This window comes from Hirundo rustica, chromosome 2 (genome assembly GCF_015227805.2).
Source record: "Hirundo rustica isolate bHirRus1 chromosome 2, bHirRus1.pri.v3, whole genome shotgun sequence".
NCBI classification, from domain to species: Eukaryota; Metazoa; Chordata; class Aves; order Passeriformes; family Hirundinidae; genus Hirundo; species Hirundo rustica.
The window spans coordinates 22,464,670-22,483,784 of record NC_053451.1 but is presented as its reverse complement, the minus strand read 5'-3'; the positions used below and the strand labels follow the sequence as shown (position 1 = coordinate 22,483,784).

At 44.0% G+C, this 19,115-nt stretch overlaps 2 protein-coding genes across 9 annotated transcripts in view; both read left to right on the top strand.

Moving 5' to 3' along the window:
* The first annotated feature begins 5,984 nt into the window (after window positions 1-5,984).
* Window positions 5,985-17,838, top strand: LOC120749659 (coagulation factor V-like). 2 transcript variants are annotated; one of them, XM_040057306.1, is made up of 7 exons: window positions 5,985-6,154; window positions 7,069-7,152; window positions 10,696-10,851; window positions 11,680-11,824; window positions 12,002-12,150; window positions 12,901-13,083; window positions 13,879-17,838. In XM_040057306.1, exons 2-7 carry the CDS (start codon window positions 7,081-7,083, stop codon window positions 14,065-14,067), a joined length of 894 nt encoding a protein of 297 aa, XP_039913240.1. In that variant the 5' UTR covers window positions 5,985-6,154; window positions 7,069-7,080; the 3' UTR covers window positions 14,068-17,838. The 2 variants fall into 2 exon arrangements, with proteins under 2 accessions (XP_039913240.1, XP_039913241.1); XM_040057307.2 differs by lacking the exon at window positions 5,985-6,154 and adding an exon at window positions 9,359-9,444 and having other exon boundaries at window positions 7,089-7,152; window positions 11,748-11,824.
* Window positions 17,839-18,955: 1,117 nt separating this feature from the next.
* LUZP2 (leucine zipper protein 2) overlaps window positions 18,956-19,115 on the top strand; it is an 84,762-nt gene continuing 84,602 nt past the window's right edge. For 5 of the 7 annotated variants that reach the window (XM_040057303.2, XM_040057301.2, XM_040057295.2 and 2 more), the window contains exon 1: window positions 19,008-19,029. The gene's annotated coding sequence lies outside the window, so the exon portion shown is untranslated. Of the gene's footprint in view, window positions 19,030-19,115 lie in introns of all 7 variants that reach the window. The other 2 variants (XM_058424158.1, XM_058424156.1) reach the window with 2 other exon arrangements.

The window sequence follows — 19,115 nt, the reverse complement described above, 5'->3', positions numbered from 1 at the left end:
CCGTGCTAGTATTCCACACAGCGTCTGCAGTCCTAAAAGTGAAAGGGGGACCTTGGCTCTCCCCACAGAGATTCCTGAAGTACCAAGCCATAATGGTAGAACAAGATGATGTTGAGATTGTGGTAACTAACTTTGTGAATCCAGCTTCCTTCCTCAGTGGGAGTATGGGAGAACCAGTGATCCATGAGTGCCTGGAGGCCATCAAAGCCACCTACTCCAGTTGCCCAGATTTGAAGGACACCCTGCCTGAGAATACTGAGACCTGGTCCACCGATGGAAGCAGCTACGTCATCAGTGGAAGGCATGCTGGGTATGTGGTTACCACAAGATGAGAGGTCATAGAGTCTGGACCATTACCAACCAACACCTCGGCACAGAAGGCTGAAATAACTGCCTGAACTCGGGCTTTAGAGCTGGCAAAAGGAAAGAAAGTTAATATCTACACAGACTTAAGGTATGCATTTGGGGTAGTTCATGCACATGGAGCCGTCTGGAAAGAAAGAGGACTGTTGAATTGACAAGAAAAGAAGTATTAAACATGCACAAGAGATAATAAAACTGTTGGAGGCAGTCCAGCTACCTGAAAAGGTAGCCATCATGCATATCAAGGCACATGAAAAAGGGAGCTCTGAATTGGATGAAGAAAACAAGCTGGCGGACAGAAAGGCAAAAGAAGCAGCTAAAGGTGAGATAGGCAGTCTTAATTCCAGATGGGCAAATTTCCATTGAAGGTAAGCCAAAGCACAGTAAAAAGGACAAGAGGGGTGGGCTATTACAGATAAAAGGAAAGGAAGACTTATGTTCCCCTCTTACATGCTATAGTCATTAGTGAAAGAGGAACATGAAAAAAAAAACCACATTGGGGAATAAATTAATTATTTGAAATATAGAATCAGAGCTAGAAATTTGTAAAATATAGTAATTTAGGTGACTTGCCAATGTAGCCTTTGCCTCCAAACTAATCCCAAAAATATTTTTAAACCAGAGCTTGGGCAAATTGGGAAAAGATATGTACCTGGGCAGCAATAGCAAATTGATTTGTTAGAACTACTCAGGAAAGGAGGGCATGGATACCTATTGGTATTAACAGATACCTTTTCAGGGTGGCCAGAAGCTTTCCCTACCAAAGTGCAAGAGGTAACCAAAGCAGTGTTATAAGAAATAATACCATGCTTTGGAGTCCCAGCCACAATGTTTTTAGATAGGGGGCCATATTTTATTTTAAAATTGTGCAGCAAATTAAGCAGCAAATTATCAAACTGGGGCTCAAACCAGAGAACTAGATGGACCAGTACATGATGTATAGCCTGGGGATTATGTATACATTAAGTCTGTTGCAGAAAAACTTTGGAACCACGGTGGGAGAGACCATTCCAAGTGCTCCTCCTCATCTTTAATACAATCAAGATCAAGGAACAAAGCACCTGGATCCATCACTCACAAGTGAAGAAAGCTCCTGAGAAACTCTGGAAAGTTATATTGGGTGAAAATGAACTAAAATTAAAACTTTCTTGGGAAAATAAATGATAAGTCTAATATAACAACTTTTTGAAAAATAAGAAAGCTTGTAATTGTAATGGGTAATCAAATAGGTATAGCCTGGAAAGTTGTGGCATTTATGACCATCGCTATAGCCACAGCCAATGCAGCACCACTGCATTATAATGTGACTGGTAAATATAAGTGCCAAGGGAAAGCTTATGATTTTATCTCCTGTAAGTCTCTGATTCAGATGCTAAAAATTACAAATGCAACTGTGTAAGTAAACTTAATTTAACTTGTCCATTTGTAACTTTGTCAAAACTGAAGAATGTGATTTTTCCTATTAGGCACATGTTGTATCCCACCAACATATAAAACATATCCCACCAACTTGACTACTGTTCAAGAAATATTGCCTGTGCCTATAGAGATGAACTCAACTTTAGTTGTACAATTATTGAAACACCATGGATTAAAGAAAAGAAGAAAAAATTAGAAAGAAAGAGAACTATGATTGCAATGCATCATGACACAGAGACTATACGGAGAGTATTTAAAAGTTAGTAGAAGGCCCATCCCATCATTGGTGGGATGTGCTTTTGGGGTAGTCACCAGCTGCAACTGGTTTGCTCAATACCTTGGTTTATTTGATTATTGTTTTGTTTAATTTAGTTGGTATAAGTTTGATTTTGTTTGCTATAATACTTCTTTGGAATTGGAGAATGCTGAAGCAACCAGCAGCTTTAATTTTAATATTAAGAGCATATAGTACAGTTTTAAAGGACCCCTACCACACAGTTTTGCTAGATAAAGAAGAATTTACATATTAGTAAAAGAATTTACTAACTTTGAAAAAGGAGTGGGGAAATGATACATGACTTTTAAGACTTAAGATTTTAGCTAAGGGTTAGAAGCAATTTATATTGATCAAGATGTAAGTTAGATTAGTAAATGGTAGGTTAATGATTATTAGATGCCCAAGCTAGAGCTAACTGTTGTATTATGAGCTTGTTTATAGAAAAAGTGGAGTAAGTGAACCGTCATAAGAACAGACTGAAACCACTAAGAACAATGGCCAGCACCTGGACTTGGTTCAATCAATCACGAAGCAGGGGACCTTGGACAGTGCCAGAGGGTCACAGAGACCTGATGAAGACTCTCCTGACTTCATCCTTTGAGACCACTGACCCAATTCGAGACCACCGACCCAATTCAAGAGAAGAACTGCGCACGCGTGAAGGACTGATAGCCTCATTTTAATACAGAGCGGGGATGGGAGGTGCTGGGGTTATGCATATGTATTGTATGTAAGATCTTGGAAAATAAATAGAGAGCAAAGAGCCTTGTTCGGAGCGGCCACGCCTTTCGGAGATGACTCCCGTGCCGCCCGCCGGTGAATAAACATACCACTTTCTAACTTTAATTAGTTAGAGGGTCTTTGTCCGTGACTGTATCGGTTTTCAATGACTCAAAGTGCTCCCCGGGACCCTCCCAATTCCCTCCTGAACCCCCACATTTCCACCCCCAAAGCCTCACATTTTTCCTCTTAACCCCCAAATCCGCCCCCGAGCCCCCAGATTTCCCCCGCAAATTCACCTCTGGGTCTCTTCCTCCTCCGGCGGCTGCAGGGGCCCCCCCGGCACCGCGGGGCAGCGCCCCCAAACCCGGGGGGGTTCAGCCTCCGAGCCCCAGTCGCGACCGCCCCCCGAGCCACGGGCCTCGGGAGGCGCCGAAATCAGGGAAGGGACTGGGGGGGCCCGGGGGGAATTCGGGGTTCGCCAAAAATCGGAGAGGGGGGAAAACATGGCAGAGGAAATTTGGGGGGGGGGGTGTCCCCAGGGCAACTGGAGGGATCCAGGTAGGAATCGAGGGTTTTGGGGGGCGAGGACGACCGGAAACGCCCCTCAGCCACGCGGAAACCATAGAGATAAGGGGTGGCGGACCAGAAATCGCCCCCGCCCTCGTGGAACCATCGAGATAGCACAGAGAGGCACCGGAAGTCCGCTCCGCCACGCAGAAAAACCATAGAGATAGGGGGTGGCGGACCGGAAATGCTCCTCGCTCTCTCGGAATCATCGAGATAGCAAAGAGGGGCACCGGAAATCACAGAGATAAGGAGTAGAGGAGCGGGAACGCCCCCCGCCCGATCGGAATCATACAGTTATTGGCTCGGAGTACCGGGACTCCCCTTCGCCACGCGGAAATCATAGAGATGGCGGGTGGGGGACCGGACCCGTGCAGCTGCAGGTGCTTCCTGTCATGATTTCCCAACTGAGCCCCGCTGCTCCCGCAGATCTGGGGGCCATCGTATCCTCGCCGAGCTCGTGGGAAGGTGGCAGCGCAGGGAGCCCTGAGGGGGGAGCCCCAATAAGGGCGCTGGGAGCCCCCAGAAATCCGAATTTGGGGAGGGGGGCGCGGGACGGGACAAAAGTCAAGTTCGTTTGTTGGTAGTTTTTGGAGGGGTTTTATTTGGGGGTTGGGGGTGGGGGGGGAGGTGAGTCCTGGCGCCCTCAGCTCCCCTCTTTTTTGGCCACGATGACAACAGCAGACAGAACCAGACCTGAAAGGGAAAGGGGAGAGGTTTGGACCTACAGTAAGTCCCCCAGAAGTCCTAAACTTCCCCCAGATTTCCCCCCCGGAAGTCCAAAATCCCCTCAGAACTTCCCAGGACCGCTCTGTGTCCACAGCACTGCCCCGAGCTCACAGCCCGGGGCTCCCACGCACAGCAGGGTCGGGCACGGGGGGAGCTGCAGTACCGCTCTCTGTCCACAGGGTGGCAGCGCTGCACCGTACTTCCAGCCCGGGACGCCTACGAATGGCGGGGACGGGCACGGGGGAGAGCTGCAGTTCTGCTCTGCATCCACAGGGCGGCAGCACTGCACCGCGCTCACAGCCCGGGCTCGGGGACAGGCAGAGAAGGGAGGCAAAAAAGAACGGGCCCAAAAATCCCCGCCCAAAAATCCTCTCAAAGAAATGCCCCAAAAGATCCCCAAGCGCAACTCCCACAACCCTGCCACTCACCACATTCAAACCAAAAAAGCCTTGATTGTAGGCCACATATCAAATTTTTAGCATTTATTATAGTTATAGTCATCATTACCATTTATTTTTTATTCATATCTGTGCATGTTATATATATTATAATACACATAACGTGTCATATAACCAATTGTATTTATTTATATTACTCATATTATTTTTCATATTTTACATTTCTATTTTTATTATTTATACTTTCCTATTTTTGAATTGATTTTTAAATTCTGTGTTTATTTGTTTATATTTCAAATGATATTTTAAATGATAGGAATTCATTAACCTAACACATCAGAACCACAGTTAATTAGAATTAAATGAGCCTGCTTTTCTAAGGGTAAAGATTTCATTCTCACTAAAATAATATTGGCAGATTTTCTCTTTCTGTGTATTTTTTCAGGGGGGTTGATTGTGGGGGGTTTGTGTTTTGGGGTTTTTTTTTGTTGTTGTTTGTTATCTTTGTTTTGGATTTCTTTCTTACTAAACAATGAGGTTTGGAGAGTTACAGAATGAAAAAAAATCTCCTTTCTTTTATTGCTGCCTCTGAAATACACCCCGACATCAAGTGACTGCTGCTAACACTGTTCGTGGGTAGAATGAGACCTGTTAGGGGGTAAAAAGGAAAAAAACGGCACCGTGGCGTTTACGGCTTTCTCCCTTCGGGTTCCTCAATGGAGCAGAAAGTACAGAGGCTTTGCTCTCTCTCGATTATATCCAGGCCTTCGGTGGGTGGCCACGGCTGTCATTTTCCAACTTCTTTGTTGCCAACAGCCAATCTGCCACATACTCGGGGTAAGAAAGGGTAAGGAAAAAAAAAAAAGAAAAAAAAAAAGGAACAAAGAAAACTTGAACAAATTAAATTAAATTAAATTTTAAAGTAAATAAAATAAGAATTAAAAAATTAAAAATAATAAAAAGAAGGTAAAAAATAAAAGGAAAATTAAAAAAAATTATATTAAAGACTAACATTAAAAATTAAAATAAACATAAAAACAAAAAATAAAAAATAAAATAACAAGAAAATAAAAATTAAATAATATTTTTAAAATGAAAAGTAATTAAGAAGCAAAGAAAGAATAAAAAGTAAAAAAGACAAAGATAGAAGAAATAAAATATCAAACCTGTGCGAAAATACCAAAAAATTAAATAACATAAAAAATAAAACTCAATAAAATAAAAGAGAATGAACAAAAATTACAAAAATCAAAAAGTAAAAAATAATATTAAAATACAGAAGTTATAAAAAGGAATAAATAAATGCAGCTCTCTCCTCCTGCCACCGCCTAACACAGCTCCGGCAGTATCCTGGACCGCGAAGGGATAGGGAAAACAAACCCCGCGCCCCCCAGGAAAGAAGGCTTTCAGCCAATTCCCGCTTTTGCTGGGAAACAAATTCTCTTTGAGCCGGTTTTTGCCGGGCCGAGCCGAGCCTCGGCAGGAGCCGGGAGCGGATTTGGGCCCGGAGCGGCGCCGATCGCGGGCGCGAGGGCCGAGGGACGGCGTTCACCTGTGGCTTTCCAGGTCAGCGGGAACAAGGGGAAACGTGGAGCCGGGTTTGGGGGGCTGTGTGAAGATTCCTCCCCGGAGCGGGGTCAGCCCGTGCGGATGAGCCGCAGAGCTTCGGTCCTTGGAGCGGGTGAGGATCTGTTTCTACTCAGGAATTGTTTTTGCCGGCGTGGAAAAGGGGCGGTACGGGAGAAGGAAAAGCGCTCTGTTGCGCCGAGGTTGTTGCAGGGGGGCCCGGTCCTTCTTTATGTGGGAAGTTTTCCTGAGGATGCTGTGCAAGGTAAATGGCCCTTTATGGCCGAGGTTCTTCTGCTGCCGCTCCTGTGACGAGGGACCCGCTGCTCTCTGTGGAACGTGTTCCCGAGGATGTTACAAATACCCGGGCTTAACGTGGGAAGTTTTAGGGAGGATATTGTTACGAGGGAAACGGTCCTTGATGTGCCAAGTTTTGCTTTCCTGTCCAAAAGCCTTGGGAATGCTCAGGAACGCAGCCTGGGATATTTGACCTCTGCGCTGGGTCCCGTTTGGTCTAAAACACCCATTTGTTAGTGGTTCGTGTATTTTCTGCCCTCGGAGGATGTGAGGCCGGCCGGTCAGCTCGGTGTCTGGGAAGGGGAGAGTGTTCTGGGTCCCAGGGCTGCTGCTTTGGGGCGTGACGCAGAGCCCAGCGATATTCCTGCTGTGCAAACGTGGGAGGGAGTGGAACAGCAAGCGGCAGAGCTGGGTTTTGCTCCTTAAATCCCAGAACACCTGGTTTTGAGTTCCATCAGCCAGAGGAGGGAGTGAACCCTGGTGCCAGCCATCCTGGGGGCTTTGGACGGCTCTTAGCATCTTCCCTATTATCATTTGCATTGTGTGGTTCTCCCTCAATCAGAGACGGCAGCAAATGAGGCAGGAGGGGGAGCTCGTTTTGTTTCTGCAAACTCCAGGCTTGGGGCAGCTGCAGAGCAGTTTGGTTTCAAATAATCCTGGCCAAATGCAGTCAGCTTGAAGCTGTCAGCAAACGAGAAAATCTTCATTTTGCCTTTCTCACCTTGTGTCCAGGTGCTGCCCAGGATGGACATCTGCGGTCTCAGGGAGCGATTCCCCAGGAGGAAGGGGAGCCTTGGCCTGGCCTGCACGGCTCAGGTGGGTGTGACAGAATTGGGGTGGCCTGAGCAGACACAAACGGCTGTCTGAGTTCTGGAGTGCCTTGAAACCTTTCTCTGTCAGCTTTTGGAGGGGGTTCTCTTTGGGATTTTGGGATTTTGTGTGATGCAGCATCCCGGGTGTTCCTCCCTTTGTCTCAAAACATGTCTCAAATGGTTAATAAAAAGTACAAAGCTTTATCAGCTGACAATCACATGCTGTTAAAGTACTAAAATAATTGTTCTGATGACAGTATTCAGAAATAAGGCATACATTTTGTGGTGGATTACATTAGAGGGTTTTGTGATGGTTGGTTTTTTTTTTGGTTTGGTTTGTTTTGGTTTGGTTTTTTTCCTTGTTGTTGTTTGTTTTTTAGCGAGGAATAAAGTACAAAGCTGCGTGGCCATTACCCTTAACTGTAAGATTCTGTGCCCCTTACAACATGGAAGTTAGAAGAGTAGTGTGCTTTAAAGCAGAGAGACCTTTTGGGGAGCCTGTTTTTATCAATACAGTGCAATGTTATTGTGAGCACATGAAGGGAAAAGTCTGCCAAATGCAAGGAGAGTTTCGTCCCTCCCCCCCCTATGGATTTTCTTGTGGTTACTCCTGCCTTCTTTGCTCTAGACAAAAATTCATCTTGGCACTTGAAAACTCCTGTTTTCCTCAAAATACTGTGTTTGAATCTCAAATTCAGACGAACAAACATGACACATGACATGTCCTGTATTAAGTGCTCTCAGGAACAGTCTACCACCAAGCCAAGCTTCAAGGCTGGTTCTGCTTTGCTGTAACTGACTTTATTTACTGATTGCTAAGGGCTCTTTGTGCTCTGAGCTGTATGTAGTTCTAGAAAGAGGTGTAAATTCCCTTCTAGTAGAAATTTATAAGGGGGACAATGTTCAGTTCGGCCTTTTATATATTTATATATATAATGCTCTTTCATTAAAAGTAAGAAATTGAGATAGAATTTAATTACTCACATACAGATCTCCATTTTGGAATTTTTTCTGACATTTTGAGCTGTCCTGCCACCTTCCCAATCCACAGCACTTCTGGGGTTTTTGTGCATAAATATGGTAGAATAACCAAGAGGGAGGCAGAGGATATTTCTGTGTTCCCTGGGCTCCATGCAAAGCAAATGATACACTCCCTGTTTGTCTTTTGAATGAACATGATATTTTTAGAGTTAGAGAATATCCTGAATTGAGGGGACCCACAAGGATCATTGAGTTCCATCTACCCCTTGAATCTGCAAGTTCCTTTTTCCCATCCTAACTACTTTCATACCTCCTGTTTCAAAATGTTCAGCATTTTGGTTCTAGATATATATAATTGTGAAAGGGTAGAAGATAAAAGGGGAGAATTTACAGCTCTCAGCAGAGCCCGGTCCTTCATGAGAGCTGGGCATCTGATTGTCAAGAGCTGTTTAAGACTCTAGCAACATAAAGAGTGGATGATTGTGTGGCATATATGTGACATCAGGAGAGACCCTGGGAGTTTTTGAAACACTTAAGCAATTTATAAAGCATGTGTACATAGGGTTTTCTTCCTAGATGTTCATTAGCTAATCAGTTTTAAGTAATGGCATGATTCTTATTTTCTAATGGCAACAGCAATAAGGGTGAATCATGTGAGGTCATATGTTTTCCTAAATTTCCTGGTTACAAGTGGTCAAGGTCTATTTCCAGCACACACAAAAGTGTATTTTATTTAGGCTTCTCCTGCACCCAAGCCCTCAGTTAGCCACAAGGAATCAGGAGGTTTGACAGAAAGTCAAATGACAGGAAGTCATTTTCCCATTATGGTTGAACACATTCAGTAGGCGCAATGAATTGAGTTTTAATTGTCTGTCAGTCGCTGCTTTCGTGGTTAAGCAACAAAGTTTAAAGAATGTTTTAATTAGGGAACCTGCTGCATGAAATGTCTTCATTTAGGAATACCTTTTATGCTTAATTTCCAGCTTGGTCTCCCCTTTTATTAACAGTCTTTCTCTGCTACCAGTTTGTGCTTTGAGGTGTGTCAAACAAACAGTGATGTCACCATTTATGTTAAGAAGACAGGATATTTTGAAAATATTGTAGAAAAAGTTCCTAGTATTTAAAGTATAACCAACTGATACTAAACACTGTGTGCTTCAGTCCCTATAAGTAAGGGAGATCTCACATTTAAGTGGCCTCAATTACTTCTTTTACTCCCTTTCCTCCAGCTTGAGGAAAGTTAGCTCGATTAAATAATTACGGGACATACAATGCTTGGAGTACAGCAGTGGAGGAAGAACTCCCTTGGATCCAGGTAAGTTACAACATCATTGAGATATGATTTTCTTACAGTTTATTTTAGAAGGTCAAGCTGCTCTTGTCACTGAGAAGACTGCAGGGGAAAGCTGGAAAGATTTGGCAAGACTGGTGGTGCCGTGAGCTGTTCTTCCTTGGGGTAACCCAGCCTCTGCTGCTGTTGAGGCTCATTGTCTGGACAGTTACCCCCACAATTTAGATGGTAACCATTTTGTAGGCAAATGGAGTCATTCTTTCTCCTACTTTATCTTTCCTTTGTCTACATAACAGTACATATTAGTATGTATGTGCTTGGTGGGTGATCATTTAGAGTGTAATATCCTCAAGCCTTGCTTCAGATAGATTTTTGCTTGGTTTGTATGCTGCCATCCCACTTGACAGAGCTCAGTTGTCTTCACAGGGAAACTAAGCCTGTAATTATGACTTCAAGCACTGTATCATTCAATCACCTCACTTCTGTGTTTTTCTTCCATCCCACTGACTGTTGCACTACATACCCAAATTTGGAGAGAATAGCTGATTAATAGCTGAATAATGATATAAATCTCATTAAAACTGGTTGGAAGATAAAAGTTACTCAAGTTAAGCAGGTGGCTGTTGTGTCTGGCTTGCTAACATTTGACATACTAGCAAGTTAGTGGAAGTGAAGTAGGGGGGAGAAGGTTGGTAGATCTGATGTGGAAGTGGAAATAATATTGGGAAGAGAAAGAATTTAACGGGTGGCTGTGGTTGTGAGAAGCTGAGGTTGCTGCAGTGAAGTGTGCAGAGGTATGGAGGGCATGTCCCAAAGAAGGAATTTCAGTGCTGACAGGCACACCTTCCAGGTCTGTTTTTATGTGCTAAAGTGCTTAGATTTGTTATCAGCAGGAATGGTGGCTTTTCAGCACTTCAGAATGTCGTATGCCTTTTTGCAGCCTAAATATCTGAAATTAGAGGTGGCTTCTAAAAGTGTGAGCCTTTAGTTTCTCTGTGCTCCTTTGACCTATCTGTAAAATGGGGTGGGGGGAGCTGTGCCTACCACAGACACACAGGTACCCTGTAAAATGGCCTCTGAAATCAAATGCACACGCAAATACACAAATGAAACGAGAGAGCATTAATTTGGACTCCGGTATTTATTATTCCTTTAGAGAATGTTAGTGTTGTGCATGTTAAAATGCAGGGCTCAAAGCTACTGTGTAAATGCTAAAGGATTATATGGGTTTTGCTGCGCATTATTGACTTTATAAACTCTCTTTGCTGTTCCTAGGTGGACTTTCGAAGACAGGTTTTGCTCACTGGGATACAAACACAGGGAGCCAAGCAGTTTTTTAAGTCCTTGTACATCCAGAAGTATTTTCTTGTTTACAGCAAAGACAAACGGACATGGAACACCTTCAAAGGAGACAGCTCACCAACAGGAAAGGTCTGTCTGTGCCATGGGGCTTGCAACAACCTAGGCAGCATCACTGAGTGATACAGCAAGTCTTGTTTAATGTTAAGAAAGAGTGGAAAAAATGATGGCCTTTGGAGCCTTAGTAGGTACAGCTCGAAGCCCCAAAGGGCATTAACCAAACTGATGAAATTCAGACTAGATGACAAATTGTAAGGTGGGGAGCTACCTGCACTGTGGTTTGGATTGGCCTTGTGACCTTGACTGTGTGGAGGCTGGCTTTCTCACAGGCATCTCTCTCTACAATTATTTCCTAAGCCCAGGGCAGCTTTTTTGAAGGAAGCGGGAAGCTGAAGTAAAAATCAGGCCCTTAGCTCCTTTTGGGATTAGATTCTGCTTCTCACCCCTTCCTTTGATCTGCCCCAGCAGCTGAGTGTTGAGCTGTCTGATTTGCCTGCAGAAGGCCTGTGTGGTGAGTGTGGTTGTATGCTGAAAGAGGTTCATCTGGTGCCCAGCTGCTCCCTTCAATTTACCCTGAGGTTTCTGTGATACAGCTCCCAAATGGAAAGCCTGTTGTCTTTTACCTCTCCTTTTGCCCCTTTGCTCGTGTATTCTTACAGACTTACATTAAAAGGTCGCTTATTTAAGCGGAGGCCTTCAGACACTTCCAAATATGCTAAGATGGGACCATGAGGTGTTTCAAGTGGCCCTGCAGCATAGGGTGTGCTATCACTGTGGATGGGGCTAAGGGCATAAAAAAGACTACGGTTGTAACAGAGCAGGCTTTCAGCATCCAAGCTTGTGTTTGCATTAAACTAAGTATGAGTGAAGGTTTTTTGTTTTTTTTTTTCTTTTAAATAGATTTTTGAAGGTAATTCCAATGCCTATGAGATAAAAGAGAACATCATTGATCCCCCCATTATTGCTAGGTACATCAGACTCTACCCCACCGAGTTCTACAACAGGCCTACTCTTCGCATGGAGCTTCTGGGCTGTGAAGTAGATGGTAAGGATTGGCCAAGTGCTGACACTTTCATTCTGACCTAATTTTTTTTTACCTCATATTTTAATATTAAGTATTTTACCTAATACTTTAAATGAAGCTAAAACTGTGGGTCTTCTCCATTCCAATGCTTGTGGCACCTTGGGTGTGCTGGAGATGACACGGTGCTCCTCTGAACAGGTTGCTCTTTGCCCCTTGGAATGGAAAGTGGAGAGATCAAGAACACCCAGATAACAGCCTCATCTACTAAGACATCCTGGTTTAACACGTGGGACGCTTCACTTGCTCGTCTCAATCAGAGTGGAAAGATGAACGCCTGGCGAGCCAAGGTAACAAGGCAAAAACATGGAAGGCAGCAGGGACAGCTGGTTAATAAATTCGTGCTGCCTGTGTGGTCATGCTCTGTCCAGTGCTGAGCGTGATAGGGTCACTTCACACCCATCCTTTGGGAAGAGCACCGCTCAGCTCTTCAGCAGAAAACTTGTTGAGCTTCTGGCAGCAGCAGTGAAATACTTTGAGAGATGGATGATCTCCTCTGGGCCGCAGTCTGCAGAACTTCCCTGTGGGAATAGCCCATTTTAATTTCAAGAGATGAGTGTAATTTGAATATTTGTCTCAAAGAGGTTAAAGAAATCCATTCTAGGTTGGCTTATAGGCAGTGCAGCCTAGTGGATCTGGGGGTGGGTGACCCTTCAGCAAGGCATGTGAACTTCTGTGTCTTTGAAATGGAGCTGCATTTCTTCACAAAGCACCTCGAGATTTGCTGGAAGCTGCTCTTTTGTATAAGCATTTGGTGTTAGTATTATGTTTTAATACTGGAGGTAAATCTCTGGTATATTTTATTATGTATTGAAAATTAAAGTGTAAATCTTAAGACTCCAAATACTCTACCTGCAGTGATGAAGTTAATTATTATATAGGTCACTAAGAGTGCTTGTGACTTGCCTCAGCTTTACTCTTCTGGCCTTCTTTGATACGGTTCTGATGCATTTTTAACTACCTGTAAAAAAGATTTTTCACTTAAGCGAATGCAGACATAGACATGTTTGCTAATACACAAACTTCTCTATCAATTGTAGTGGAACAACAACCAACAGTGGCTGCAAATCGATCTCCTCACAGCTAAGAAGATCACTGCTATTGCCACGCAGGGGGTCACGTCCATGTCAGCCGAAAACTTTGTGAAAACCTATGTTCTTCTGTACAGCAACGAAGGCTCCGAGTGGAAATCCTACACAGAGGGTTCAAGCTCAGTGCCAAAGGTATCACTGTCAGCCCAGGCAATTGAATTGTTGTTTGGTTTTAGCTGCTAGACACAGTCAAGGCTCAAAGGCAGAATGCGAGCCAAACTGATATTCTCACTGGACTGTAAAGTGTCAGGGAGCTGGGGTTACTACAGATAATGTCACAGTATCCATCTGATTTTAGCAATCATAATCATAATAAAAGGAACAAATGCTGTATCTGCAGAGAATGCAGCCAACAATGTGATAAAAGGAGCTGACACTGCTTGTAAAGGAGGACATTTAGTTTGAAGGCACAAGGACATTTAATTGGGGTGACCAATGGATCCTCCAGGGCCTCTTTTAAGTTTTTGTTTTTTTTTTTCTGCCCTGATTTTTTAAGTGAAATTAATGTTAGTGAGCAGTATTGCTATAGCAGAGCTGGGGAACTTCAGATACCCACGGAGCAGACACAGTACTTTGTACTTTTTCCCATATTACCTTACACCAGCCTAACTCACAAGGGCTATTAGCAGCAGTAAAATAAGGGAAGTTTGGGGGTTTGAAATTAGAATGGCAAATTTTCTGGTGTGGATGGAAACAGAAGCTGTTTAATCCATTCAGACTCAGCTATTGCTAGCTGTAGCATGGCCTGAACTACTTTTAACCCAGCCTGTTAGGAAGAGACTTGTTGTAGTCTTGTTGAAAACCAGAAATGAGCCAGTCCATCTACCCTGGGTGTGACTAATGCAACAGCTTGGAACTGTTGGAAAGAGAAAAGGCAGGATTTTTTCAAGTGCCACCTTTTAACCAATTGTATTTGTGTATTTGCAGGTTTTCTTGGGTAATGCAAACAGCAATGGGCACGTCAAGAATTTTTTAAACCCGCCCATCCTGTCCAGGTTCATCCGCATTGTTCCAAAAACACGGTACCGTGGGATTGCCCTTCGGGTAGAACTCTATGGCTGTGATTTTGGTGGGGGTCTGGCTGTGAAAAGGACTGACAGGTCTGGGAGCTCTTAACCTGCCAGCAGTCATCATGCAGAACAAGATTGTTTGCTAAGAAACCCTAAAAACAGTCATGCTTAGTAGTTTGGATGTGTGCTTCGTCAAAGGAACATGATGTTTTACCAGCGGGATTGAGAGATTTCTCTGGCAGGTGTTTCATTCCCACAAATACACAGCTCAGAAAACAGCTTCTTTTCTCTGGGAAGAAATAGTAGTCCCTTCTAATTAGTATTATCCCTTCTTCGTTATAACCAGTACTCTGTGTTACTTTTTACTTAATTTTAAATCCCAGATCCCTAGGAATGGAGACTCTGGCCTTGATCCTGAACGCTGACTAGCTCCATTTTGTAACGCTTTTGCAGCACAGACGAGGAATAGAAAGCTATAGCAGGTGGGTGTTCTGAGAGGGAAAGCCAGTGCTGATCTGGAGCTGTGGTGCTGCATTCCAGCAGTGCCTTGGTGAGAAGTGATTGCAGGGGTGGCCTCTCCTCCACGTCTTTCACCTGCACTGTGGCAAAGGCAGGACGTGTCTCAGCACTGAGGTATGCACAGCCCCTTCTCTGGGAATGTGTGCTGGCATTGTCGCTTTGGTTCTCGCATACCCAGCACGCCTGAACGCTGTGGATTTCACATAATTCACCTGCAGTGCCCCGGCGAGGACAAAGGGGGTCAGCAGTGCCTTTTCCATCCCAGAAATGAGAAGGGATCCGATTTAACCCGGCAGGTCATGGAACAGCAATGGGAGAACCAAAATGAGAATTCAGAACTCCGGATGCTCAGTCCCACAAACGCTTTCAGACTGTTGGGACAGGGAGCTCCCTTGGTGAAGAAAGCTTTGAGAACTGCAGCTGTTCAGTGGCAGCACAGCCTGGGGGTGGCAGAGGAGGACTAGGATGAAACTGGGTGACAGAAACATCTGCATCTTCTCTTACAATTTAACGGTGTTTACACTAATGGAAATACTCTTGTGCATAGATTTTACATGGATTTTTTTTCCCAGGATGACTACATCTGAAAATAGATACCCAGTCCATGAAGTCATTATTCCAACAGAATGTTAGCTAAGCTTTCAGTAGTGTTCTGGGCTTCTGTCCTGTAAATTGTTTATTTGCAGCACTTCACTTATCACACTAGTACCATTCAGCAGGCCGGATTTTTAAAGTAAGTTGGTCTTTGAACCTTGGATGGTGTTAGCCAGTTTTAGTTCAGTAGTTTTTAATATCTTTTTCTTACAGAACATGCATTTTAAAGAGAAGGTATAGAACAGGAGTGGAAAAAATGTAAAAACTAAACAAATATTTTCTTCTTTTTTTTTATTATGTCACAAACTTGTAATTTTCCACTGGAAAATAAAGCTAATATTGTAGCATAAAAGGTGCATCAACATTTTATTTTGTGTATTTGCTTCTACAGTAGTAGCTCTGGTAATAGTGAACAGGAAAGAAAAATTTTCAGTGCCAATTAGAATTAATTTCAAATGGTGAAACAGTATGAATAATTGCTCCATCTTCAAAGGTCGGCTTCTTAGTATTTTGTTATGGTGCTTAATTTATTTTTGTTTCACACCACCATGAAATTGCAACACACGGCATATTCACTAAAAAAAAAGAAAAAAGAAGAAAGAAATGTAAACTTTGGAATGAGGAAACCCTAGAATGATGACTCTGGAAAACAGTCAATATGCGCTTGCTGACTTCAGCAGAACCAGGATTTTATGTGATAACTGTGAAATAATTTAATTTTTGGAAGGCGGTGATCTTTAATATTCTAAATAAGTAATTAGTTCTTTATAGCTAGATATATATATATACACACACACAGATATAATTCTATATAAAGTTACATAAATGCAAAACTGATTGACATGACTCAGTACATCTGCATCAATTTTACAAGTTGAAGGTTCTGCTTCTTCTTACTAATGAGCAGTAATTTGGTTAGCCAGGGTCAGCTGTCCTGCCTGCATTTCTTCCCCTGCCCCTTGCCCATGCCCAGCCTCCTCACTGGCAGGGCAGAGAGGTAAAAAGCAAAGGCCTCGACAGCATACAAACACTCTTGAGTGCCACCTAAAGCACCCCTGTGTTGTTACCACTGCCCTAGTCACAAATCTGAGCCACAGCACTCTGTGATGGGAAGTAACCCCATTCCACTGGCATTCCAGCCTGCCCAGCAGAGCAGGGACATCGGGGCCCTGTGCCAGCCCAGACGTGCGGCCATTGCTGATAACACAATGTTCCCTTGCACAGCAGAGGAAGATAAGTGCTACAACCAACAGCAAAAGTCCAAACCGGTCACTAATGTGCCAGATTCTAACGTACAGTAAGGCAAAAAGTATGAACCCCTGCCAATACCTCACAGGACTTTAAGCTACTCTTTGTGCCCTTAGAGAATTGTGACTGGTGATTAAATTGACACCTTCAGCTATGGCAGTTAGCCGAATGACTGCCTGAGGCTCTGGAAAATGATGATTTATGGTCTGTCATTTTTCCACCGTTACTTTAAAATGCCTTTATGCTTCTGGTGGGTCTCTGTCCACTCGTTCTACCTCTTCTTTCCACATGAGCAGAACAATGAATGTTTAGAGTGGGCAATTCTTTTGTTAGTTTAAGCAATTTGAGACTTGCCTCATAGCTGTTTTTAAAAATAATTTATTTTTTCCAAATTGCTTCAACGCTAAGGAGAAGTTGCACAAAGTTGTTCTGGCCTTGGGCACCTGGCTATTCTGGCAGCATGACCAGCACAGGAACATGTACCTATGGAGTGTGCCTGTTGCTGTGCAGGTTGTGGTGAGTTGAAGTGTACAGGAGAGCTGGCAAGGGAGAAGGTGCAATGCAGCCTTTCCCTCCGTGCCTTCTCTCTGTGTGTTCGTTAGAGCTCCTTTCTTCTTTCCTCTGAAGAAGCAGCTTTGGTTCATCATCTGTTTTTAGTGCCATGGCAACTTCACAGTATTGGGGCTGGGAAGGTGTTTTCCCCCTGGCTGGGACATCACTTTCTGTGAGCCTCAGCCTTTACTACACAAGGTGCATGATTGATGTGTTTGGCATGTGCTGCCTGGGATCCAGGGAGCCCTTCCAGGCTGACTGCTCAGGGGAGCCCACTCCCCAAAGCTTTTCTTTCTGCAGGCTGCCTCCTGAAAGAGCCTCCTAAAAAGGGCTCAGCTGCACTGGCATTTACACATGTAAACTTCACTGCCTTATCCTGAAATGCAAACTTGAAGCCACCCATGTATATATTCCTTTCTCTACGGTTTTTATTTTTTAAAAAAATAAAATCTGAAGCCATGAATTGCTAGCTGATGAGCTGTCCTGGGACACAGGGATAGTCTGTCCTTTGAGTTCTGTGGTCTGATGGCAGTCGGAGCAAGGCAGGGGCAGTGGATGTACAGCACTCCTGTCAAGTGACCAAAAGGAGCAGCTCAATTTTAATCATACTTTTCGTACAGACATCAAATCTTTGATGGGGAACAGGCCAGTTATTACAAGTAAGTCACAAATTAACTAATGAATAACAGCAATATCAGTGATTTTTGTACCAAAGTAATGACACTGTGGCCACTACAATAGAAAAGCTTGCTGTGCTGTGTATGTCTTCAGGCCCATAATGTGTGGAAGTCACACCTGGATGTCGTTCAGGTTCTGAGCTGTGCTGTTGCTGTGGTGATGAGGTGATTATAGAGCCTGATTGGAGCTGTATGCAGAGTTAACAACGATGCCTATGAAAATCTGTAACCATGTGGACATTGTTGGTTTCTAATTAAACAGCTGTTTTTGTTAAATAAAAATACTCTGAGATATCCTGTGTGGATAGTGTTTTTGGGGTTTTTTTTCTATTTTGATACCCTGCTAATCCACAGTACTGCTGCTGCAGGTTGTTCTGAGCATCTTTGTAACAAAGAGATAAGCAATTTAGAACAAAACATGCAAAAAGAAGCAAGGCTTCAAGAAGCTGAGAGCTGCTAGCTGGCTTGTGTAGGGTTTGCATAACTCTGTGCAAGTGTCTTGTGTTGGGGATTCTTAACTGCTGAGCAGAGCAGGAGCACCTCTCTAATTCCAGTGCAGACTGGTCTGGTGAGGGAGATCATCACTCACTGATGCAGGGTAGCTCAGGTCTAACTGGGGGTGACAGTGAGGGAAAGCAGGTGTAGGTTTGCCATGCAGGAGGACCTTTCTACTTACATTGACCTAATTACAAAATCCAGGCCTTAAAGGAGAAATGCTGTAAGCTCCCCAGCCTGGCACACGCTGCCGTGGAAGACTCTCCTGTGCTGTTTCTAGAAGACATGGCTTGTACTTCATAGTACAGGCTAGGCTGGAGGGCACAGGGGTTTGTGTGGGTAGTAGCCCGACAAGCCTTCTGCACAACACCAAAAACAAGAGAAAAGAGGTGTTCTGGGGAGGAAAGGGGGATGGGAGGCTTTCTTACACATGCTTCCTTCAGAGCATTTTGCTGAGTTCCATTGCTGAAGGATAGATTGCTGTGATGTCAGGTGTGTTCTGAATTTCATTCATCTTCCCTCCCTGGGTGAATACAGGAGTCAGCTGTGGAGGGATGAGTTTCTTGACAGTGTGGGGGATTAAAGTCTCTGCTTGCATATGTCAGGAATATAAGTAGTGGGTCATGCAGGTATAGCATTACCCCTAGGGTGGGTTCAGGTGTTTCTCATCTGGTGCTGCTGAAAGGCTGCTCTCTCCTGCAAGTGAAGCAAATCCACGTGAACTGGGGCAATCCTTGCTCCTCCCATCGCATCCTGCCACATTGTGTGCAGCTGGGAGAGCTGAAAGGACCTGGCAGGGGATAACTAACTGGGAATTGATCTTAAAGAGTTGGAGGATGCAAGTGGAAAGCTCCGTGCAGGTGCTGCCTGCAGTCGCTACCGTCTGCTGTCCTTGCCATCCCCACCCATCCCAACTGCCTGCAAGAGCCACACTCTGCTCCCAAGAAAAGGTTGTCCCTGCTTGGAATCTGATCCCTGAAAGGGTAAACCTCTGCTAAATTCATTAATATGTGCTTTTTCTGCAAATTACTTTTATTATTTCAGGGGTATTGTTTATTATTTCTGTCCG